Source organism: Triturus cristatus, chromosome 2_2, assembly GCF_964204655.1.
Source record: "Triturus cristatus chromosome 2_2, aTriCri1.1, whole genome shotgun sequence".
Taxonomy (NCBI): Eukaryota; Metazoa; Chordata; class Amphibia; order Caudata; family Salamandridae; genus Triturus; species Triturus cristatus.
The window spans coordinates 65,844,306-65,870,953 of NC_140582.1; the positions used below are offsets into that span (position 1 = coordinate 65,844,306).

General features: G+C 44.3%; 1 protein-coding gene across 3 annotated transcripts in view; it reads left to right on the forward strand.

The window, feature by feature from the left end:
- LOC146861849 (low-density lipoprotein receptor-related protein 2-like) overlaps nucleotides 1-26,648 on the forward strand; it is an 837,432-nt gene that overhangs the window by 756,168 nt on the left and 54,616 nt on the right. For all 3 annotated transcript variants that reach the window (XM_085641010.1, XM_085641012.1, XM_085641011.1), the window contains one exon: nucleotides 3,714-3,846. In XM_085641010.1, the coding sequence (XP_085497136.1) occupies nucleotides 3,714-3,846 (133 nt within the window). The remainder of the gene's footprint in view (nucleotides 1-3,713; nucleotides 3,847-26,648) is intronic.

The window sequence follows — 26,648 nt, forward strand, 5'->3', positions numbered from 1 at the left end:
TTGATTTATTAAATGCTGGTAAATCTACTTTTACCATGAACCATGTTAGTTTTATACCTAATTGATCCCTACGCATTTTTTATTTTTGCAATTGGTCTTTTCAAGAAAGTGTATATGGTTCAGTGGCAGAGATGGTGTTTTCACTTCGCTTAACCCCCGACCAAATGATTTGTCATTTATCGCCTTCAGTCTCATTGCCTGGTCTCCATCTCAGAAAGAAGTGAGCCACAAACATAGGTACAAACTATTTCTAAAATGTTATCTTTAGTTGAGTCCTCGGTACAAAAGGTGTGATGTTCCTGCTCCATACAGGCCAACAGACCGGATTCAGGCAGCAGACTCCGGATTTGTGAAGCCAAAAATGGCATTATTTTGTCTGTCTCCCGCCTAAAATTGCTTCTGCTTTAATAGAAGCCAATGTGAAAATATAGTCTCCCTATTTTAAAGTCAAAATCTAGCACTTTGCTGTTAAATGTTGGCATGTATGCTGGTCTCATTTATTGTCTAGTGTGTACGCCTGAAGCTTGCTTTGTTTGCTTCATGTACTGTTGTAAGACAACAGGATTTTCCCGTATCAGCCGGTCGTGCACTGAAAAGTGTACAGATCATTCAGGCTCTGGTGCTTGGAGCAGTATCCAGGGATTTAGTGCAAAGTGCTCTCTTTGCCCCACAGATACCATGGGAGGTTACACCGTACCTCTTTTTCGGGCTCCCAAAGTTTAAAAAAAAAAATGAATGGGCAACACATGTATTCACCCTGTAAGTAAGGATGCTGAGATTTGAATTTTGGGCCATAGAGGATAGTTGATCGAGAGCTGGTCAAATAAGGCTACCAGACCGCTATATCTAGACGTGCAAAATGCTTTTCCTGCCGCTTGCGTGTATTGACAGTCAATCTCAATCTCAAAATACTTTATTCGGTTTAAAAATAAAAACCATAAAAGTTACACTCCATATAAAAATTTAAAATCATACCTTTCATGACAAAATGCCGTTTTAGCCAATCCAATAAAAACAGAGAAATATATATACATCATAATCGATGATAAAAAGATGGGGGAAAAGAGGACAACCAGTAACGGGGCACACGACTTCATAGATGGTAATTGGTTGGAAGCCAACTGATAGGGGTTTGGTAAATCTCCATACAATTTCTTGATCTCAATGATGATTTCAGAAAACCTACTACAGTCACTCTTGGTCCCTATTGGGCTGCTCCAGCTTCCAACAAAAACGGGGCGAAGACAAATCTCTGGAGATGCAGGTACACTCCTCGGACTAAAGGCATGGTGCTGTGCTGAAGTGCACAAAGAAGCGGTAAATGAGACCTGTGTGTAAAAACCATTTAAACAGGACTTCTACGATTGTATGGTGCTTTGGTTTTAAGCAGTCCAATGTAAGGTCAGTAATGCCTTGATTTGGAAAAACCTATTTAACGCCTCTATGCACGACGAGCTCCCTACGTGGGAAATGTAGCATTCAAATGTAATCATTTATCACGATTTTAAACCTTGAATCTCCCTCGCAACTTTCAGTCTAACCATTTCCTGGTCACAGGAAATGTTCTTACAAAAATATAATTCAGAAGCCAAGGCTGCCTCCAAGGATGTTTCAGCTTCTGCTACTTTGCACCAGTTCTCCTCTTTATCACAAGTAGCAACTTAGAATAGAACATTCATACTTTACATAAAAACATTTTTGAGGTTTTATAAAATGGTTTATTTTATTTTTTTGATTTTATTAAGTTTCCAAAACAGAGCAGACCACAAAACAGCAAAATGTGAGGATAAGATGGCATATCTGGATGCATAGTAGAGCACGTTCGGAGGCTACAATGAACCCTGATTTCACATCATGAATGTTCAGTAATCCGAATTATACAAAGGAGGTGTTTCTACTCACCTTGTCAAGGAAATCTTTTTGGTGCGGTCTTGCCAAAAATATTGTTTCGCTCAACCAGGAAAGAGGCTCTAGGATTTTGTTAAACAGCTAATAGTTTCCTTTTTATACAGCAAAACAAAACCAAGTTCCGATACAGTACAGAGTTGGTTTAAAAAAAAAAACTATGATCATTTGTTTAAATGCTTAGGTGCTAGATGAAATCTACATGAAGTTATCATAACAATACACATACACTACTGAGGATGAAAAAAGAATTGTACATCTATAAATAGGTTCAACACGATTTCTCTAAAGAAGCAGTTGTCTTTCTGGCACAATGTTACTCTATTTCCTCAACTGGTAATTTCCTTTTCATGTATGTTTATCCCCAGTGAAGAGGTTCATGAAAGGGGATAAGGCCTCTATCATCGGATCATTCTGATTGGACTAGACTAGCAGATCCAAAAATATTTTTTACCCTCAAAATACCACATCATATTAAGAAAATGACTCTAATTTAAAAAAGAAAAAAAAAACGTTTGCTGAATTGACTTTACTTGTACTCCATTTTTCAGAATGTTTTTTCTTTATTCTGGAGGAGCATTCAGGTTGATTTTGATAGGATTCATTTAGCCACGTACACACCCAGCAAGTGTTCACTAAATTCGAGAGTTCCTCCTTGTCTTGCCACTCTGGCCGTGGTGCGGTCAGGCATTTTATGGTAATGTTCATGGAAAACTGGTGTCTTCATAATAGTATTTTATATAACACAAGCACAATATGAAAGCATTTTTGAATGCGAACACCTAATCACTTTGTTGGTTTGTTTCTTTAACGCCTCTTCGGGAATTTTATATAGAGGCAGAAAGGTTAAGATATTACCAATGGAAGGAGTAAGTTGAATTACATTCTTAATCTTGTCATATGCCACACTACGATAAAATATCTTTCGGCAAATAAATGCACAGTAATGTAGATGTGATGGGTGAAACTGACTAGTTTACTATAACTTAACAGAGCTTAGTCTGCTGTGTAACTGGCAATCTTCAGCATTGGTGGTGAGCACAGCAATTTCTAGTAATTTGTTCAATGGCTGGTGTTGGCTTTGTCAGCCTATATAGATAAAATGTAATGAAAAGCAGATACGAGTAATCTAAAATAACTTGAGAGATGTCCAACCTGTATTTTACTGCTTTGAGCTGTTAAAGAATATAATCAAACATTTCAATTTAAGCTATTCTGTTTGTATCAGACTTTAACATGATTTAGTAGGCCAAACTGATAGAAGTCAATAGTATGGTAGAAAAATTGCACCTCTTTGGACGAAACCAGACTGTACATCTGTAACAAATGGTACCTGTAGAACACTTACAATCCCAAAGACATGGGTGAATGCATGTAAAGCAAAGATGAGAAAAGGTGAAATGTTAACTTTATACTACTCTATGAAAGTATGCGGTACATCATTCCACTTGCTATTAAAATATCACAGCTTGCATGACAAAACATCCTATGCCTCATAAACTGCAGACTCTTCATAGCTTTGATCATTAGCCATTTCTAATTATTTGCAACTGTTTGTAGGAAATAAGCATCTTGTGTCCACCCAAATAAACATAATAGGTAACTGTATGAGTGCCGTTAAACCTGTAACACCAGTCTGCTGGTCACACTAATAAATTACAACTTCGACTTTCTTTTGTAGAGAGTGACACTGCTTGATCCACTGTCCCTCATTTTAATGGGTGTGGAATTTGTGAAGATTTCAGGATATAACCTAATCTGGTCTCTTTGGTCTGTAACATTATAAAAAGATTGCGGTATCATTGCAGGACGTCAAGCACAGCTTCATCTACTACACTGACCAGAAAAGTTATGATGGAGAACGATCCTGATGCTGAGAGCCTTACCATAGCGGAGACCTTTGTCAATGACGCCTACGATGCCAAAGCTACTGCAGAGGAGGTAAGTGGCAACTCATGTAAAATTTATCTCAATCATTCGGTGGCCATCTGGTGCATTTGAAGGCCATATAAATATTTTGTGGACAGGGTTGCTTTTTGTATCAACCCATAATTATAGGCTCTTTCAAGGCTCCACATTCTATGTATATAGTAAAAATTATCTAAAAGAACTTTCAAAGTCACACACCTGAAACTGATGGAACAATCAACTTGATTCATTGCTCAAGATCTGTGTTGGACCATCAATATCTTAATGTTGAAAAAGGAAGTATTCCAAAATGTTTGGCTCCCCTGGCCACTGCCCTACAGGTTTGAATGCGGATGTGCTTATTTGGATCTTTATTTGTGTATGCTAAAACAAAGTACCATTATGGTAAGTAATAAAACCACTTTTTTAATTAACAAGGGGCAGTTCCTTATCTGCACATCATAAATGGCAGATTAAATGTAATATTATTCTGCTCTTTAACATTACATTACTAAAATTTAAAATGTGAAATCTGTTTTCCAATTTGCTTACCTTATCCAATGGCAAAGAAAGGTGAAAGCGGTAACTTTCAAACCAGGAGTGGTGATGTGAGAATTGGTAACAATCATGTGCAATGTTGGTCATCTTATAAAGCTAAAGTTATTTCTGGGAGGGGAGGAACAGAGGTACAGCACCGTGAATCAGAATGAACAATGAGTAATGTGGAATATATGTCCATTTTCAAATGTTATACTGGGCTTTTAAACTGGCTATCCATTTATTTGAGACAGGTACATGTTTATGAAGTACTCTTACGTCACAACTAACAAGGACTCATGCTTTTAGCAAGTGTCTGCTCCTAAAGGGCTTTTTAAAGAGAAGTTGGAAATTCAATGGGTGCTCCTCTTAAAAAGCATTGTATTAAGAAGTAGGAGCTGAATAGAAAATTGTAGAAAATGAAATGAATTCATAAAAAGAAAAATTGTAGTGTGATAGGATGACTATATACGGAATTTCCATCCCACTGGTTTGCAAGGGCAATACAAATACACAAGAAATGGCAGATTCACTAAATATGGAAGAGTGATTAAGGTTATGGATTCTCATATATTAAAATAATACTAATGGATCACAGGATCTTTATTGATGGTCATAAACACTACATCCAGACTACTTAATAATAAAAATGTATATAAACATTCATTCAGGCGTACTTGACTGTTTTGAAATGGTGGTGAAAAACTGTTGCCTATTCCAGGCTACCGGTTTTGAATTTTGTTGCATTAACTGAATATGCAAAAAAAAACCTAAATTATCAAAGCAAATATTGCTGCTAAACTCGCCCCTTTTGCCTGGAAATAAAGGAAAACTGAAAAACTAAGGGAAAATGCAGCCTGACAGTAGTAATGGTAAGTGTGAGAGTTGACACGGCTCCTTTATGGAGCCAGCAGGTCCCTGGTAAAGCCGAGATTCTATCTAAAAGAAGTCATCAGTAGCATGGATTGGGAAACTTGTATGACGTTTGTTAGGCTTTTATGATGAGAAAGTTCAGATTATCTTATCGTGTCTGTTTAAACATGATTCGCCAGTATTTGGAGAATTATTTTGTCTAGTTTGTCTGCACGCATTATAGCTGCCCGACTCATGGTTGTCAGGGTACTGTCTATAGCAGACCACCATCATAAATCATTTTCTTCTGCAATGCCTTCTATATTGGTTGCCTGGTAGCTATATTGATGTGTTTAGTTTTTCTGGATGAATTCTCGCTTGAGGACCGCTGTGCACTGTTCAAACATCTTTGCATCTTTTGGATAAAAGGGTTGATGACCTGATGCCTGCTTACGGCCAGAAGCCCTTGTGGGCTTCCATAAGAATCCCACTGTATTTGGCCTGGAAATGAACAAACAGACAGGTCAATTACATTAAGCATTTCCTTCTCCCCTATGTAGTGTTCATCTGCTATATCATGATATTCCCTGTTTTTGAGCACTGGGGATGCTAGCTTGTGTACTGCTGATTTTGAGTCTGGATCAGACTTGTCGTTGAACGTGCTAGGTGAGCTACTGACATCAATGGCCCGACAAACTGATCACAAACATAGTTGTTGCTACAGAAGGTCGTTGTTTCAGCAATTTCCTGGATCGGGTTTCTCCATGGCCACTGGCACCCCCAGTGGAGATTTGAGCGCTAAGGTGGACGCTTTTATAATTTATGGGGACAAAGACCTAGAAGGTCTCCAAGGTGGGTCCTCCAAGGTTACAGCTTGGTTGTTAGATGTAAGCTGTGATGTAATGTGTGCACAAATTGTGGTTCCTTTTAAAAGGGTTCGTGTTTCCAAATCTCTGCATAAAGTTGCTTCTGAGAAGATTTTTGGAGACCCTTGGTGTGCCATTGATGGATGGCAAGGGTCCTTTTTCAGTTGGTGAGCGGGGCCACCGCCCGTAACTGGAGTCATTATTGTTCAGGGGGCCTTTGAATTGCTCGCAAGTTTGCATGGGATAGGATTGCTGCAGGGGATGAGGTCCTGTCGAGCTGGAGAGTCTAGCCAGGGGTATTTTGTGAGGCCTTGTGGTGTTTAACAGTGCTGCTCTGTGCATACAGGCCATTCCTTGCAGGATTTGAGCATTTGTAGTGGGAGGGTAAAAGGATGCGGCATCAGTCTAGGAGGGTGCAGGGCTGCAAGCTGCACCGTCCTGGCTTGGCCACCTCTGCTGCACTCACGCTCAAACGCCCCCTCCTTTGGCAGGCCTACTCCTACATTCAGACAAACCTCTCCTTGTGCACTCCGGTGCCTCCAGAGCCTTGGATCCCGCCCTCCCCCGTTGTCCGGCTTCAGCTGCGGGCACGAGCCACGTTTGCTATGCCGCGCTGGTATTTTGCGCAGGCAGGAAATGGGAGAACAGGATGGCAGGCCAATGAGCAAGTGGTCCCATGGGCGGGCAAATAACGCCACCCCAGTTGTCTGACCCCAGGTTGCCTGCTGCAAATGGGGGGGGGGGGGGGGGACGATTGACCGTGTTGGAGGCTGCTGTTGCCTATGCACGCACAACACTCGGGGCTTTGCACAACGCCACACTTACTATGCTTCCTGCACTGAATTTCTGCTTCTGCAATCAGTGATGGTCAAAGCAGCAGAGCCACAATTCTTCTCTGTTAATCTCCAACCTGAATATATCCAAGAGTAAAATCATTATTTGTAAAGGATATATGGAAAAGAGAGTAAAATGTAGTATTTCTTCGGTGGTAAAGAATTGATTATGTCCCCTCTAAAGAAAAACTAAGTCTTAAAAAATTTTTAATTTGTATTTTTTTTTATTCTTATATTGAATTTGTTCTTCTGATCGTATTGGTGTTAATATCCTTTGTATTAAATTATTTGTGGATCTCCGCAGAGCTCAAAATCAAAATTAATTGGCTTTAACTCGAAACAAGATTAAGGCGGTATTTTCCATTAAAGAGAACATATTAAAACAATAGGAATTTAATTTAAAAAATCAGCTAACAAATTAGAATAGCAACGGTTGAAATAATCCGGTAAAAGTACAATATTTTATAAACGGAGTGGGGGGGAGAATCTTCTATTGTGTTAAGAAGAAAACAGTAAAGCCACACATACATTTACCATCTTGCACACTGCAAATTTGAATTTGCCACGAAGAGTTTGGCCCTATTCTTAAACTCTCTAACTCGCAAAAAAATGTTTTTTCTCACGGGGACTCCAAAAAAGGGACACATTTTGACATGACCTTGGAAAATGAATACTTAGTGTGGAGGGTAGCAATGTTTATAAAGAAAGCACTTAGTCACAGGAAATGCATTGTAATATAACCATCTAGCCTACAATGAGTTAAGGGATAGTGATTTAACTGACTGAATTTTATTGCATATTTTATATTTTTAATTTTGCTACGTAATGAATTTTCATGTGCTTTTATAATTGTCTGAAACAATCCAATAAAGTTTTACTTAACCTGACTTCACCACATTTATGTGTTCAATGTCGTTTTTTTCCTTTACTTAGTTTCTATTAATTTGCTTACATCACTTGCTACATCCCTCAAAATAGTCTTAATTAAGACCATTCATTGAATTTGCAGTCAACAAACTCTTTAGACCGCACTTCCATTTAGATAGACACTTGGTAAACAGGGGATTTGGAAAGGGCCCGTTTTAGCTGAAAGTGGAAGAAACTATAAAAGATGGTAAGCCGGTAATTTAAAGACCAAATAGCACTGAGGTCAGTAGTTATCCATAATTTAACTTTTTTCCTGCTGTTACAATAGTTTCCAAAGGATGGATCCACCAAATTGAAGGCCATGAAATCGACAATGCAGCAGCATAATACTTAGCACACTTATATTGAAATCCTGACCACAGGACAAAGCAGTGGTCAACAGTGGAATTATTTCCCTTGAACCCACCTTGTTCACTGGGGTACCTTTTAGTTCCTTAGACCAGTCATCCAACCTCAGCAGCACTAACATGGAATAGATATTTTGCTACTTCGTCCAGTGGAGCGGTTGAGTTCTATTTAGGAGGATCGCTTTGATTCTCATTCTCAAAATGTTTAATTGTTGCTCCACCCCAGAATATAGGATTTGACCTTTAAAGTTTAAGTATCAGAAAATTGTACTAGTTAAGAACCCCACCCATCAGCATTTAAAAGAATTATGACTGCTTGTCAGCAGCCCTAATTAAGTTTATTGTAAGTGTTGGTTCTGCGATATGTGAAGTAGAAAGGGACGCTAAGCGAACTGGATCTACAGCATAACTAGCAGTATTATAGAGTGTCCCTGGTCCAAATACATACTCCTATAAATCTGTTAAATATCTAATACAAGATGTTTCCTGGACTACACGCTCTAATGATTTTCAACGAGAAGGAGGTGCGCCAGCTAATAAAGTCTAGTAATGTCAAAAAAGTTCTTTATTTCAAATTCACAAGTTGCATCAGAAATATGAAAAGCTCAGACAACGAGTTTCATTCCCTCATGGGGAACTTCATCAGGGCTTAATGATAGTTCAAATAGCATTCAGAAGCTCCAATAGCCGATGTGGGGGTTCAGTTATAGTATATTATGTATGAACTCCCCGGTATTTTTTGCAGAATAAAAGCGCCTGTGTTCAAACACCTGTAATGTCAACAGTGACAATGATCAAAAGTTCAAGCGGTCAATACGAGTATTCTAGTCCAGTGTATTTATCTGGAACAAGCCGGAGTGCTTGCAGGTGTGATAAATCCTGTATGAGAAGACCGTAACAAACGTACGTCTGGTCGTCACTCCATACATGATGTCCACTAATGTAAGTGGGCACCTTGCACCGGTCCAGACAACCCTCATGGTGATTTAAGAGGTCTTAGACAACCTTAGAAAGCTCTCTAAGTGGTAGCTGTGGAGAGCAGCCTCCAGGCTTAGCCCAAAAGGAGTGTAAAGCAGCTTGTTTTACCAGAATGCAATCCTATAGTATAGATTAAGTGCAAAAATCACGCCAAGTATTTATAAAAATATGTATTTATAATCTAATACTCTTTCTTACGTTCCAATATCTCCAACACAGAGAGAAACACACTGCACAAAATACTTTAGCAAAGGAACACAATAAATAGCACCAAATACACAGTGGCCCCAGGAGGGGACCAAACCATAAACTAAAAGTGGTATAAGAACCATAACTCTTATCAAGACCGGGTTGAGAGGACATAGACGTGCTGGGACCCCAAGGAACCACCCAAGGTGAGTAGATAGGGACCCCACAGAGAGCGTGTGCAGTGTGAAACAGAACTTTGTGCTCCGTACAACTCTGTGCAAGTCTTGGTTGGATTTTTAAAGTTTAAGGACCCTTCCCAGTGGACCCTGAAGAAACCCCGTGGATAACAGAAGGTTGGAGAGCCACCCCACCCGTGGATACCCCAGTACCCAAGTTACCTAAACCAGGGAAGCTGGGTGCATAGGTGTGAAGTGGTTGGAAACTTCTGTCAAACCCAATGGAGGACTTCAGGAAAGTGCTGCTGTAGAAGGAAGAAGGAAAACCATGTCAGATGGCCGGCTGGGTAGGTGACGGCCAAGGGGGTGGCTAATTGGAATAGGTCTACCCACATCTGACAAGTGTACCCAGTCCTCTGCAAAATACAGTTTCGTATACAATTAAATCAAAGCGTGCCTTATAAAACCAAAGCCTCTTAGCCCAGTAAACTTGCTCACTGCATTCTTGACGCACCTGTTGGACAGTTTGATCCCAGTTTCCGATTAGGCCCTATGCCAAACCTGGCATGGAATGATCTCCGACCATATCGTTTCACTAGTGCCCATGTCAATCATTGTCTCCATTATGCCATGAGCAGCGGGCTGAATCCTGTGGAAGTTAGGTCACCCCTGCCCCTCAAGGTGATTCACCAGAATGTGCGAGTGCCTAGCTTCATGGGAAAGCCTCTGGCGTAGTCTGGTTAACCGGTTCTCCCACCGGGTTCCAGAGGAACCCCATCCACTATGTGGGCGCTTGAAAAACCATGCACTCAGTTCCACATCTTTGCCCTCCCTCTGTGCTGCCCTTGTGATGAAGGAATGCCGGATGACCCAAACTAACCCCTAGCAGGAAATAAAGGACAGGGAAAGGTAGCTTAGGCATCTGTTTAATATCACACCACACAGTGCATGCTAAACCAAACCCCACTCTTAGCCCAATAGCGACAAATGGGGTTGCATCAGGGCGTAGATTAAGTATTCTCTCAGCGTTTTTTCGGCTGCCCGACCTAGTTACGTTATGCTGATTGTCAATAAGATTTGGCCCGCCAGGCTCCCTTTGCAAACATGTTGCACCTATTCTAGCAGCACCTATCGCATTAGTGGCTGTTATGATCGGAGCAGCTTTTTGCATAACTTGTTGTAATAGTCTGAGAAGTCTGAAGGGTATTAGTGGGGCAATTTTGTGGTGGGGTACCAAAGGAGGAGGTGCTGCATGAGGTATATCAAGAAAGAAATTAATGGTGCGGTCCAAGTTAGTTGCAGAAATCCTCTTCGAAACAATAAAACCAATTAGTATTTTTAGAGAAACATTGATACTATTGAAGACCACTACAAGTGGTTCAAGAACAGACTTGATGATAACCTCCAGCGAGCATATAGTGTTTGGGTGAAGCGCTGAGTCATGTGTATAATCAATATCTTTTGGACCCATTACAGTAGCAGTTTCCGGGGCTTGAGCCCTTGTAGCTCTTTTTAGGAGAGGCATTGTGGTTTTATTGGGTGTAATCAGGGGCTGTGCATCTTTCTTGGCTCTACTAGATGCTTTAGATTTTTTGGGTGGGGGGGCATAAGGTATCCGATAACTCACCCGTTTGAGAATTACTAGTGTTGGCCGCAATCCTGCGTTTGAGCCATTAGATGCTGAGGACCCTGCTTCAGGCTCCTTACTTTTGTGGTTACCATCACCACTGTCGAGCTACACAGCTAAATCGAGCCCAGGGGTGTTCTCTGCTGATGTGCTGTTTTCTATAGCTCTTTGGGTTTCCCCCAACCTCTCCTCCACAGACTCAATTTCGCTAGCAATTGCCCCCATTGCTGCTGTTAAGCTTGTGCTTGTTGTTAAGGGGTGGCCCTTTGCAGTGGGCATTGCCGTTTTGTGCTTTCCCATCTCCTTACCTTCAGTAACAATATTCTGGGACTTTCCCTGAGGCGGAGCGGCAACCCTCAGAACGTAAACCAAGGGACCTGGTCCAGCCCAGCCTTGTCCAGTTGTGGGCCGGGCACGCGCGTCCCGCACTGCGGGAGCCCTCTGCCGCTTAAAAGCGCCGCCTGGCGTGAGCGAGTATGCGTTGGCGCCTCCTGGCACGAGGAATGCTGGGGAATGTGGTCCCGCTATGCCTCCCGGTTCCGCAAAGTGACTCAGTGCGGTTTAAAGTGCTCTTGTGCTGTGCTGCTGCCAAATTGCTCTGCCCTCGCAGGGCTCTCCTTCTCTGGTGCTGGGCATGGTTTAAGAACGGCAACCTTCACCCTTTCCTCCACTGGTGGCACATTCTCCAAAGTCTGGTGTTAATTGGTTAACGGGTCCTACCACCACTGTTCATCTCTGGATCACCTATAAGATAACCTATTACTGTGCCTAAGTTTAAATAAACCTGCAGCAATGATTAACCAGGTGTGGTCTCACTTTGTGTTTGTGTCCCTCTATGTGGGGTTGGTGAATAAAATTGAGTGGGCTATGGAATATAGGCACTGTGTACCTGCGTGCGTCAAATGCAGCCTAACAGGTTAGCGGGCAGGGGCTTAACAGCACATTCCCCTGCTCTAGAGATGCCTCATCTTCTTTAACCCACTCCCACCTCACTTCCCTGCGTGTCACCTGGGTGGGGGGGGGGGTGGCTTTTGTCTGGTAAACCTCTAGTGACTCCTATATTCACTTCTGGGGTGTGGTGGGTATCAAAGGGGGCATATATGTGCCCAAGCCCACTTGACTTCTCCCTATTTGGTGCTTTCGGCAGTCTCTGGTTCACCCACCCTAACACATAACCTTGTATCTAATGTAGGGACAAAGCAATCCTATGCATAGCCTGGATTGTGAAGATTGGTGTAAATGTTTTGTTGCAGACCGAGTTATGGGCGATCCAAATGAGTTTGGTGCAAAAGAAAATCCTCTGAGGAAACCCCTAGGGGCCGCTTCATGCTAATCCCCATGGGATCTTTACGGCAGGACACAGGGATGAAGGCGATAGCACCCCATTAGTGCCAAGGGCAGTTGTAAGCCTGAGCATTTAGGGACTTGCCTGTTAAGGCTTCGTCCCTGTGCCTGAGTTCAAATTGGTCAAGAGTTGGGGCGAACCCACTCGGGGCTAAGCATCTGATCATGGATAAGTCCTGTGCTAAGTAGGTGGGTGAGCTGCGTAGGTCCTACTACCACAGCCTGCCATTGGATCGCCCATAAGATAACCCATTACTCTGCGTAAATGTAATTAAAACCTGTAATGTTTCTCCAACAACAAGGCATGGTCTCAGTTTGCCCAACTGACTCCCTTTATGTGGAGTTGTATTATACATCTGAGGGGGCCTACAAGTGTGGGCGTGGACTGTGGGCTATCAGTGCTATGTTTACTGCCACAAAAGAACAGGAAACACCCAAAGTGCACCTCCAGATTCATCAAGCCAGGGACCTTGGCCTTTTGATTAAGATAAAGTATGCTTTTCTTTCAGGTCCTCAGATGGCGAGGAATATAAATAAAGGTGAGGTACACCTTTCAATGCTCACAGCTTATATCAAAAGTACATGTCGGATTTCCTTTTTCACACTACCTGTGATTAGAATTGTTGGAAGGATTAAAGAATTTATTTTCTCTGATGTGGAGATTATTTCAGCCATTTGAATTTAATGTCTTACTGGAGCCATTGTCTGCACTGTTTGAACCATTTCATAATGGCACACTGCAACATATCTTAAACACTTCATTTTCAGTAGCAATAACTTCAGCAAGTAGAGGAGATCCAATCACCAGTTTCCCAGGGACTGGACGTGGTTTTTCTTTGCTAACGAATGTTGTCTTTGAATTCCACATTGTTTGCATGTGTTTTGAAGAATCCCCTTCACGCTACAGAGGGCAGTGTATGCACTAGATGTGTGAAAACTTATCAGATTCTATTGTGATAAAAAAAGACCTCCGTTTCAGCAACTTTGTAATGCTTGTACCATTAGGTTTAGTGCCTCTTCCACATCCATTACTTGATTGCCCTGTATATTACCTATGATAGGGACTTCTAATCACTGATTCCTCACCATAGAATATTACCCAGGTGTCAGACTGGATCCGGAAAATCTTTAGTGCCTCTGAGCACCGGTAGGTGGTGATGGCAGTGCCCCATTAATACCATCTGCGTCTGCAGTGATTTGTACGTTGCCTACATAGGTTCCACTCTTGCGCACTGACATTGGTTCCAATCCAAAGAGCTACCTCTGCCATATTTTTTTTATCAACTTCTTTGGCCCTTTTGTCGACCTTTGGACCGGTCTCTCAAAAAAACTGTTTTAAACTATATGAGGAATGTCACAGGCAGACATCTGTCTGATCCCCATTTGTTCGGTCTTTAGTTTCTGGTGTCGAGCCAGGATTCCAGGGCCTGTGCAAACTGTTACTCTATGTACTTGAAGGTTGAAGGTGGACCAGGAGCAAGCGATGAAGCTCCTAGCCACGAGTTGGTCTTGCGATCGTTCTTCTTTGAAATTGCAGTCCTTGTCTTCAAAGTCTGGTAAGTCGCAGAATCACAAAAAGAAGTCAAAGAAATGTTCTTTATCTTAACCCTCTTGACCTCGTGCTTCTATGACCAGCTCCTGAACATATCCAAAGAGGGCCGGAGGCTGGGCCGTTCCGCACCTCTCAGATCCCGGAGCTAGAGCGACCTTTTGATCTTAAGGAGTTCTCTGCTGCCATGCACTTTGGGCCAGACTACCTGTGGTGCACCTTCAGGGCCCCAGAGAGTGGGGAGGTTCCCCAGTTGGATTATAGCCGAAGACCTTTCACCAACTCCAACTAGACCCTCTGGATCCAGACTGACTTTGGCCTCGAGACCCTCACCGGAGCAAGTCCTTCTAATGCCACTTCCATTGTTCCTGGTGCCACTCAACTTCGTGGAACTCATTGTCCTGTGTGACTGAGACTACGCGGATTAATATGGCTGTCAGCTGGACCTTGTCCGTCCAGTTCAGAGACACTGCATTGGTCCTTTGACAGACCCAGTAAGCACTTGGACTTAGTTGATGACCTGCGCCCATCCTACCATGAGGACAACTGGTATGAGGACCTGAGGTATGCCAGCGGACTGAACACGTCTCCAGATTCTGGCCTGATCTCTCCTCCAGGATCTGCTACAGAGTAAGGCACATCCTTTGTCATGATTGTGAGGTGTCCTCGACCTGCAGTTTCCTGCCATCAATCAGCTGTCATGTCTTGACAGAGGTGCTCCAACCAGGGTTATCCTCTGTGGACCCCATACTCTCCTTGAATCAAGTTTTCATAAACATCCTCCTGGAGGCCTGGGCCAAGCCCTGCACGGGTGCACAAGATGATTGCCTGTCACCACCACCCTGCACAGGAGAACCCAGCTTTCCTCACCCAGCACCCCACACCAAAGGCCGGGTGATGCAGGCCTCCACTGCCAAGGTTACCCCTAGCACATTACACACCACTCCACCAGACAGGAAATCAAAGAGGCTGGATACCTTTGGCAAGAGATGTTCTCTTCTACCAGTCTAGCATTGCGTTCGGTGACCACCACATTCCTCTTATGCTGGTATTCTCACACCTCCTGAGATTTAGTTGTGCAAGTGCTGCCTATGGTCCTGGAGGAGTCTGGGCCATACTTGATAGCTGGGATGAAGCAAAGTTCACTAAGGTATGGATTGGACACCACCAACTCGCTAGATAGGGCTGTTCCATGGTGGCCCTTCGCCGCTGCTCCTCATTAAGATCAACTGGTTTCTCAGATGACATCTAATATGAATTGATGGACATCCCCTTTGTTGGCTCTGCCTGTTCATTGACAATACCTATTCAGTGCTCAATCATTTCAAGGAGAGCTGAGTCACTGCCAGGCTGTTGGGGTCCTCCATGGCACTGTGCTCACCACACCTTTTTTGCCCATTCTGTGGCTATGGAAGAGGCTCCCATCCGCAATATCAACCGTACCCTCAAGACCACCAGACTTCTCAGCCCTTTTGTGGCTATGGATGCGATTCCCATAGAGGACTTTGGACTCTAAGCCAGCATACTGTCTAATCCCACCCGTCCAGCAGCACTAGTCTTCAGACACCTTAGTGTGCCTGAACACAGCAGGGTCATCCTGTTGGTGGCAGGATCAGGCACCATCTGCTCCAATTGCAAACATTAAAATCAGACAATTGGGTGCTTCAAATTGTTCAATAGGATTACACTCCGCTGTTTCTGGTAACCACATCCCCCTTGCCACCGCCCTCCGATCAGCTGATTAGGGACCATCTCTCCATGCTACGCCAGGAGCTACAGGCTTTTCAGCAAAGGAGTAAAAATAGGGGGTCCCGCCATCGGAGGTTAGTTGTGGTTGCTATTCCCACTTCTTTCTGCTGCCCATTGAAAGAACGGAGGCCTGCATTCTATCCTAGATCTTCGATGTCTCAATGTCTTTCTGCGAAAGGAGAAATTGAAAATGATCACCCTGGCCCAGTTTTTATCTGCCCTGGATCTTGGTGACTATATGGTAGCTTTGGAGGATGTGAATTTCAATACCCCTGTGCTGCAGTCCTGCACACATTACCTACATTTTTTGCTGGGCCATGAGCACTTTCAGTTTGCTGTGCTCCCCTTTGGTCCTACCAGTGCTCCATAGGTTTTAACAAAATTGATTGTGGTGGTTGCAGTACATCTTTGGAGAACCAGGGTTCTAGTCTTCCATTTCCCCCAAGACTGGCTGCTGAAGGCAGGCTCGCTACAGGGAATCCTCACCCACCTCCAGGCCACAGCAAGGCCCCTGCATGTGCCGGGGTTTACTATCAACATGCCAAAGACACACTGGACTTCTGTTCAGATGCTCTTTTATCGGAGCCATTCTGGAAGCGGTACAGTCAGCACCTACTCTCTGGAGTGGCGAGTCCAGGACATTCAGGCTATGATCCAGATGTCTCTAACTTCTGGATATCTATGAGACGGACTTTGAGGCTGCTGTGTCTGATGGCCTGCTGGAAAAGCATGCCAGATGACCTATGCGGGATCTGCAGTGGGTTTTAAAACCCCAGTGGGCACAGCATCAGGAAAATCTTTCGAGCCTGGTCCAGATTTCGGGGAAGGCGGCAAAAGATCGCAGTGGTGGGGGTTGTTGACTAGTGATTGGGTGAGCGGCTGACCTCTCTCCCTTACCACCCAGAGCTTACAGTGGTAACCAATTGTAAGAAATTGGGTTATTAGTTTGGAGTGAGTGGACGCCCTACTCGGGAACAACCACAGTACTTGTCGGAGTGAACCACAAAAGTCTCTTACCTGTGCTAAACCCTCTGATAGCTTGGCTCAAAGCAGTCAGGCTTAACTTGGGCGCGAAGTATAAAGTATTTATGCAGAACACAAGCAATAGAGTAAACACGAGGACATTCCTCACCAATTTAGAAACAAAGTTTAATAAATAAAATGACACCAAAACAAATGTAATCCAATTAGCAGAATCGAAGTTATGAATTTTTAGTTTTTAGTGAAAAATAGCTCTTAAAAGTTCAAAGTGCCATTCGCCGATATCTGGTCGCATGAGACCGGGGCAAAGTCAAAAGTTAAGGTTGATTGCAGGTCGCATACACATCATGTATTGGGCCTGGTCTCCACTTACCCTCGGACTTATAAGTAATTTTGAAGAAAAGTACCTGAGAAGGTAAAATTCAGCAGGACAAGGCAGTGCCCATAAGGAGGGGTCCTCATAGGGGAACTGCAGGATGAAGTTGCTTTGAAGATTTTCAACTTCGGACGTTTCCACTTTTTTGGAAGTCAAAAATCTCTAGCAGGACAACTGAAGGCTGTAGGCGACGTGGGCTGCACAAGGCAGAATACATTCGCCAAGAGGTCCCGAGGATTTGCTGCTGCTGAGAACGTAGCGAGAGCTATCATGGAGTTGGGCCGTCTGGCAATGCACCTTATGCAGATCGGTGATAATGCACCTTATGCAGATCGGTGATCAGATAGGTACCGGTCTTCTGTCAGTTCTCAGGCCACTTTTTGGTGAAATGTTTTCTAAGTGTCAACTTTAAGTTTTGAGCAAGAGCAGCACCTTTAACACAACAACCAAGGGTCCGGGACTATGGGGGATGCCACGACGGGGCTTTGATCTCACTCCAGCAGATTCCAGATGCAGGGTTCAATGTCTTTGGAGCTTATGTCCCTGTTGCTCACCCAGGAGGACAGCCAATTAGCCACTTTTCACAGGCATGCTGTCCCTAGTTTCAATATCCTGGGTACACAGATGAGTGACCCCAGTGAGAAATCTGCAAACTGCTTGAACAGGTGGCAACAGTCCCTTAGGGTAGTGTTAGGGTAGGGGAGAGGATGACACCTTCTACTAATCCATCCTGCGCCTTAGAAAAGAGGAGGTCAAGGCGAGGGTCACTCTCTTCCATCCCTTCAACTGTCACCAAGAGTATAGTGACTTTGGACCTCTCATAGTTGGCTTGAGGCAGCTAACATAAAGGACCCTTAAGGGGCTCCGCAGGGACTTGAGGTTGACCTCGTAGGTGAGCGCCTCCTTTCTACCCTTCACCTCATAAGGCCCGGGCCAGTGGTCTAGTGGAGCCCTGGCTGGAGATGAATCCTCTCTTGGCTGGCTTCCAGGTGCTCAGTGGCCGCCCTCCAGAAGCGACCCCTCAGAGTCGTCATACCCCTGACTGCATACTGGGGGGAGGAAGGGAGGGGGGGGGGGTTTAGGAGTTTGCTCCCACCACTCCTTTACATGACTGACATGTTAGTGGAAGACTGTGATATTAACATAAACAGCACCCTGCCTTCTGTTACACTTAATATCATACTGCTTTCTAGAAAGATTTTTATTAACATATATAATTTATGCCGCTCCAGTGGAAATAATTGTGACCCAATAACACGTTATTTGGAGGAACAGTGCTAATAAACATTCTCACATTTATTACTGAAGTGCAAAGGTCCAATTCTAGTTTACCGCAGAACAGCAGTTATTGGCATGAGAAACGCACTGTCTGCTGTCTCAGATTGCATGATTTCAATTACTTCACGCAGATGGACATCCCACCTTAATAGTCTAAAATGTGATTTTTAGGTCTCGCCTAGCGACGCACCGCATGCGCTGCTCCCCTTGGCAAGACCTATGGTCTGTTTCTGTGCTGAAGGTGGACCGAGATGTGCACGCGTACGGACAGGAGATGTGCTCTCCGTACGCGTGCTCATCTCCTGTCCCCGCGTAAACACACGCACGCATGGCATGCTTTCACTTTCCCTCCCTCCCCCCGTCGGCTCCAGATCATTTCGGGAGCTCCTGGGGACCCTGCACTGCGTCATCCGTCTCTGAGTAGGCTTGTTTCAGTTTCTTACGTTTATTCTACAGTGGAAAAAAATAAAACTGGTGCAGCAAGAGGCGAATCACTGCAGTAAAACACCCTGATTGGCTATTTGGGCATCACTTCGATTTATGACTGGTGGCCTCTGCTTGTAGCTGGGTGTGTCTGGTTGGTAAGAATCATCACGTCAGTGGCGGCGGTTGACTATTCATGTTTAGTTGCTTGACTTCTCTGCTTCGTGCTCCCGCAGGTCAAGGGATCTTTTGTGTGCCATGTGCACGATTTTGGGGTAGATGGGTAGTTCTATTAGTCTCACATGGGATCAGTTTGAATACCATGTGTGATTCATGTTAATTTTTAACAATGCCCACATAGTATTCGTTTTGGGATTAAATCGAGGAAATCAGTTGGTTTGTTTTCCAGGTTTAAAATGTGAGGAAGCTTAGAAAATGCTAATTTAATATTATTGAAATGCTAATTAAAGGTCGGCAAGCCACTGAAAGTTCGAGCCAGGCAGGGAAATGTGCAGAATTTTGGGGGCCCATGGCCAAAAGTATTTTGGGGTCCCCTGTTCGGAACAACTTTAGTTGTATGATCCAATTTCAACTTTTTTTTTTTGGGGCGTCTTTGGCCAGTTCACGGACGGTGGGCACACTTGTCCAAATTCTAAATGTTTTTACATCTAATATACTGGGATATTACTGCAAATCTCTGTGACACCCTCCCATATGTGAGACCTGTTTTGGTTGACAAAAAAAACACCTTTTCATGGACGTTGCATGAAAACGGCATTTATAACCATCTATTTAACAATTAAAGAAGGTGATCAGGGCAAGACTGCAGAACAGAGTGGGCTCTATTAGGTGGCCCCCTGAAAGGCTGGGCCTTGGGCCAGAGCCCACTTTGCCCATGCCTTAAAATGTCTCTGGAGCCAGGTTTGAGGTCCTTTTAAAACCTCGATGCCAAAGCGAGCCGAGATTTCATGGTAGGTTGTGTCCCTCCCAATAAGTAGGGCTGCGGACTCATGATAATGGAGAACTAGGTTACGATCCAGGCCTTGGCTCACTATCGTGTAAATCGGTGCAAAACATTTCATTTGATGTGTCGATAAAATGTACAACATAGATTGGGCCTGTTGTGAAGTGCTAGTAACAAAACTTCTCTGGCCACAAGCTGCTTTTACAGTTCCAGATTTATTTGGTAAGTATGAAGCATAAAAGCCTGGGTGTGTAATCCCTATGGAGCGCTCCATGTAACTTCCTACGCTGCCTTCGTCAGAACATAGCACCCAGCTAAAAACATAATAGAATTTAGATAAACCTTTTTTAATTGTGCATTCCATTAGCTTTTTTGACAATTTTAGTCATAAATACAAAAATAATCATAAAGTAAAAGTTATATAAAAATTTAAAAACAATTTGATAAGAGTAAAACGGCATAACATTACAAAAGCCAGTTGAGAGATGTTTTAGGACAATTGACACCAAGCATTTGCAATGCAATAGGTCTCGCATTACTGAAAGTTTGACCTATTGGTGTTGCAAATAATAATGCAACGCCAATAGCTCAAACTTTCAGTAATGCGAGACCTATTGCATTGCAAATGCCTGTTACTTATTGCATACGTGGGTCTGGTTGAATAAGTTTTGTTAAAACATGAAATGCAATGCATATGCAGATTGACGGAGTAAATGATGTTTATTAATAGCGTTGGGGGTAGGGAAGGGGCATCATGACCCACTCGAGGTTTCACCTCCCCACGCTCAACCGTGCTAATGGCATATTCCACTGTGCCTGTGTTAATTTATTGGTGGTATTGGCCATCCAGAGCCTGGCTTGAACATTGTGTGCCCAGGAAACGTGGGGGCATTTCCTAGCTTGACCAAACTGGGCGATTCGAGGCAAATTGTTTTACTTCACAGGGAATTTACGTTATATAACCAATTTGAGAGGCTCTGTGAAGTATTTCACCTCATGGTGTGTGCTATACATAAGCGTAAATCCTCTATGGCTTAATGTGCAATAATTTGACTTAACGGATTTATTTCTTGAGTCCTAGCAATGTCATCGGGGCTCAGTTATTCTTGAATGTTTTTACATTACCTGTCAGGTACTTTTAATTTGAACCTCCTACATGGTTCTCCTGGCAGTTGTTATGGATCAAAATCGTTCCTCCTAATCTGAATTCAGGCCACGCACTTAACTCTGTAATTTGCGATTTCACCCCAAGGCTTTACCTGCTGCTGTTGCATTTTGGGGCAGCACTTTTTGCAGTGTACTTTAAATATATGCATCATTCTAATTTGGTTTTCTGTCTCTTTTCCAGGGCTCAGTGTAATCGTGGCTTTTCATTTTATTTTAAACTTGCTGCATTCATAATTTGTAAACATGAGTACTTTCTTGAAGTGATGTTAGAAGATTGAACGGCTCAAAGTAGATCTATGCAAATATTAGCCATGTTGGGCATTCTATTAAGCGACATATCTATTTTTAAATCTCCCATTGTTCCACCGGGTGGCAGTCTTTGCTTGGGTAATATACTTTACCTCACTCATAAACAATATCGCTCAATGATGCGTTCGGTCGAATACTGTAGACCTAAAACTAGTATCTTAGTACGCTTAAGTGGAAATCTCCATTTGGGGAAAGTAGAGTAAATTATTATTGTACTATTATTGAAAAAAAAGCAATCAATTATGTAAAATGTAAATGCATTATAAATATTTTTAAGAAGGAGATAAACAATGTTACAGCACATAACTCAACCAGTTGTGTATTAAATGTATATATTTTTGTAATTATTAAAATATACAACAAATTCACTCACTAACCGGTTTTGTTACTGTGTAGTAAATGTTACTTATCAAGAAAAACATAATTTAAGTTGATTTTTTTTGCTAACTTATAACGGAATAACAAATATTTAAGTTTTATGTATATTAGTTTAACATTGAAAATAAAAATATATTCTTTAAGTGTTGAAATAATTGTATTATAACATTAGGTCCTATGTAGTGTTTTATTTCCCTGCTTCCATTGTTTTCTATGGGAGCCTGTTGCAGTGGCTGTGAGTTGACATGTGGTGATTGGCTCACTCCAAGGCTGGCCTGGAGCACATACACACTCGTGTTGACACCTTTCGGGCTGTAATAACTTTAGAAGTTTAGTTTCTGAATAGTATGTATTAGCATGTCCCCCCAAAACTTCCCTAAAACCCTCCCACTACCATATGCCCGTCCACATATACTACTGAAATGTATACACACGTGCTCAAATCTCTGCGCAGAAAATGGACGCAAAGGTCTCAACGCAAAGGTTTGTGAATAACCCTTTGTAACACGAGTAGCACTGCTGTCTTACTGCTTTGCGTACTACAAAATGCAATTTGTGAATATGTCCTGTTCTCTCCAAGTATTGCTATAAAGCACCGCAGTGACTCCTGACACGGTTTGCTTTAAATGCGACCTGAAATCAGGCCATTGTCGGACACCTATAAGCAGCCTTGAGATCACAGGCTGCTTCCTGCATGACGTCATTATCTAAGGTGCCCCTGGAAGCCTATCTTGTCACACAAGGCTGCCCCCCTTCCTGACTACTTACTCTTGTTGTGGGACTCGCTAGCGCCGGGACACCTCCCCAGAGGTAGCTGTTCGCGCTCAATAAATTTCTGTATTATTATTATTATTAATAGTCTTAAAATTAATCACGAATGACACCGGCTGATGTGATTCTCACTAACCCTTTTCTTAGTTTCCTCATGCTTTAAGCTCTACTTGTGAGTGTGATGGCTTGCAGATAGTGTTAACTTGACCGGGAGGTTTTGGAGCGCTTTACATGAAAACCGATTACATTATGCCACATCCTCTCACTCATCCTCTGTCATGGAGTGGCGCATATTCAACCACGAATTAAGAAACATTTCTTTTGTCGCTTGAATAGGTTTTTATATCTTGTTGAATCATCTAATTATTTCTCCATAACATTAAGGACGTGCATATGCCACAACATTTCAATTTCCCTTTCCTCTTATGAACTTCTATGTCCTATTTTTTCATGTGTTGGGCTGGACCAATGCTGCTGCACTCTTTTGGCACCTCACCTGGCTAAGTGTCTTGCCCCAATTTCTCCACTTCCGACATACCATTGGCGCAAAACGTATAGAACTCCAACTTCGCTTGTCATCTTTGTGCTCCTTCAGCTGGGACGAAGGGCGGGAAGGGGCACCTATCTATCCTGTAGGACACATTTTGGGCACCTCGGACCCTCTACCGGGTTGTAATCTGGCCCCTAGATGCCCTTTGAGTGCCAAGCCCACATTAGTCCACTCATTCACACATTCTCTTGTTGGCGCCCCTCACTAAACCAAAACTTGACCCTTTGTGGGAGTGTCCTACTTAAACCAAGGCTTCTCTTCTAGTTTTCCATAGTTCCACCACAGCATGACGTCATCACACGTTACCGCCTCCAAACTGATTGCTTAAATTCAAATCGCTGCTAATAGGCTCCCACTGGTAACCAGCTCAAATCCTTTTTAACACCAAGCTCCAACTGTTAGTGTACCTTGTTGGCCTTTCCAGTTACCCCACGGGGAGCGCAGAAGGACCACCCCCCCCGCCGTTATCTCTAGTTAGAATGTTCACTTTTATGTTGAAGAGTAAAAAAAATCAATCATGTTGCCTGAAGAGGTGCAGTTTTTACTGCAAGAAGCCTGTATATGTTGGTTAATTACTTTGCCTGCTATCTGCTTGTTAATTTTTCACAAAAGCTATTTTCTAAAGCATGAAGTTCTGTTTTGGCTATACATAAACCTGTTAAGATGCGGTATATTTTTTAGGCCTGAGTTTAGCCAGCCAGGAGCAGTGGCTTCAGTGCTAAGGCGGCGTCCCCATCCTTTGGGGGAGCTCCATTACCAGGGTTGGCCCGCGAGGTGCCTCACTGAGGCCCGGCCAGGAGCAGTGGCTTCAGTGCTAAGGTCTCGTCCCCATCCTTTGGGGGAGCTCCATTACCAGCGTTGGCCCGCGAGGTGCCTCACTGAGGCCCGGCGCAGTGGCTTCAGTGCTACGGCGGCGTCCCCATCCTTTGGGGGAGCTCCATTACCAGCGTTGGCCCGTGAGGTGCTTCAGTGAGGCCCGGCCAGGAGCAGTGGCGTCGGTGCTAAGAAGGCGTCCCCATCCTTTGGGGGAGCTCAATTACCAGCGTTGGCCCACGAGGTGCCTCAGTGAGGCCCGGCCAGGAGCAGTGGCGTCAGTGCTAAGGCGGCGTCCCCATCCTTTGGGAGAGCTCCATTACCAGCGTTGGCCCGCGAGGTGCCTCACTGAGGCCCGGCCAGGAGCAGTGGCTTCAATGCTAAGGCGGCGTCCCCATCCTTTGGGGGAGCTCCATTACCGGCGTTGGCCCGCGAGGTGCCTCACTGAGGCCCGGCGCAGTGGCTTCAGTGCTAAGGCGGCATCCCCATCCTTTGGGGGAGCTCCATTACCAGCGTTGGCCCGCAAGGTGCCTCAGTGAGGACCAGCCAGGAGCAGTGGCTTCAGTGCTAAGGCGGCGTCCCCATCCTTTGGGGGAGCTCCATTACCAGCGTTGGCCCGCGAGGTGCCTCAGTGAGGCCCGGCCAGGAGCAGTGGCGTCGGTGCTAAGAAGGCGTCCCCATCCTTTGGGCGAGCTCCATTACCAGCGTTGGCCCGCGAGGTGCCTCACTGAGGCCCGGCCAGGCGCAGTGGCTTCAGTGCTAAGGCGGCGTCCCCATCCTTTGGGGGAGCTCCATTACCAGCGTTGGCCCGCGAGGTGCCTCACTGAGGCCCGGCCAGGCTGAATCCTGTCTGGCGATTCTTGCCCTCCCATTCACAAGGAACCTAGCCCAGCACTTCAGCCTGACATGTTCGCCTGAAGTAGCACCAAGTGCAAGTTGTATGTGGCTAGTTGTATACAATTATTTCTGTGAAAAAGCAAAGGTTAATGTGAGGCTTGGTTAGGTTTGCTTATAAGATATAAACGGGTTTTAATAATTTAATCACGTAAGTCATGAAGTCAGGCCCATCAGCACTACCTGTGGTTCATTGTAGGACAGGAGCATTTTCAGATTGCTGTGCTCCCCTTTACCCCTTGGGTATTCACAAAAATGATGGCAGTGATGAGCACACCTTCGGAGGGCAGGGGAGCCAGTCTTACCCTATCTTCATGGCTGGCTCTTGAAGGCGTTCTCTTTTTTCAGGCAGTTGATAACCACTTCCAGACTACAGCAAATCTCCTGACATTTTTGGGGTTCACTATCAATGTCACACCTGACTCTTCTCTTCATTGGAACCATTCTGGACAGTTTCATCTCTTGCCTTTTAACTAGGGCAAGAGAGTCTGGGACGTTCAGGCTATGATCCAGTTCTTTCAGCCTCAGTCCTGGATTTCAGTGCGGTCGACTGACTGCATCCTGCTGGTCGAGCAGGCCAGATAGCATATGCGGGCTCTGCAGAGGAATCTGAAGTCTGTGGTGTTTGATCATCTGTCCTCTGATCAGACTGCCCCTCCGGGAAGATCTTCTTTTACAGCAACCAAACAAGATTCTGCACCCGGCCTGTGACAATCTCCACCTTCATGCTTGGAGATTGAGCGGCAACAGATGAATACCTTCAACCTTCCTCTTGGGACGGTTGTTACCTTGACAGCAAGACGTGCCTTAACCAAAACAGTTTGTGCCTTTCAGGTAACCTTTGTGGCTTGTTGTGGTACTCTGCATGGTCATCTAATGGTTTGTTTTGTTCTAAGCCCAGCAAAGCTTTGCGCTGGGCAAAAGGGTACTTTAAAGCTCCTTCTACTTTTTGCGGTTGCCAGAGCAGCACTCCTTGTTTAAGTCCCAGTTATGCTCCTTTTGAAATGTTTACCATTTTTTTCCTCCCTCTCCCTGTGTCGTGCCACAGTGGTACCTTATCTTGGTCATTGCGTTGCTATTGTGCACTCCTTTCGAACAGCTTTACAATTGCTCCTTGCTTCATCCCACACTCTGTGTTCCTCATTGCCATACCATCAGTGGCAGCATGTGAGTGAGCTTCAGACTGTCAACCCACGGTACATCACCTTTTCCCCCAGACAATCTGCATAGCTGCCAAGGTTTCAGATTGCCTTTGTGTGACACTTTTATAATTTCAGTGTAATTGAGTGACATTCAGTGACTGACACTTTCTCACAAGCAAAAATCAAGCAATGAAGATAAGGGAAACCTAAATATCAGAAATTACACCCATTTGAGCAACTAGAAACTCTAAGAAAAACTTAAAACTGCTGCAGAGCACCAGAAATGGAAGGGCACTAATGCACGGTTGTATGTTGGAACAATGAGTTCCTCTACCCTGCCTACCTTTACAACACGGTCTCTACGATGACAGCGTCTTAATCATCAATTGCTTTATCATGCATTCCTTTATCCGTAGCTAAGGCTACCACCCCCTCCCTCTCACCCTGAGCTCTAAATGCACCCCAACCCTCTATAAACTACCCCGATCACCCTCCCACCCCTTGAAAACTACACCGATCCCCCTCCCACATCCTAAAAACTACTCTGAACCCTCACCCCCTAAAAACTACTCTGAACGCCCCACCACTAAAAATTACTCTGAACCCCCACCCCCCTAAAAACGACCCCAGAGGAGGAGCCTAGCGCGCAACCAAGATGGCCGCGTAGGTGCGAGGCTCCCGAGGACCTCCGCAACCTCCTACGTTTATCCTGTCTTCATCCTGCCTCGGTTGAGGGGACTGTGTCGGTGAGCCTGAGCCGAGGTGATACCCGTTTCCCGTTCTCGAATCGGACTTCGGGTGCCGGAGTGAGCACC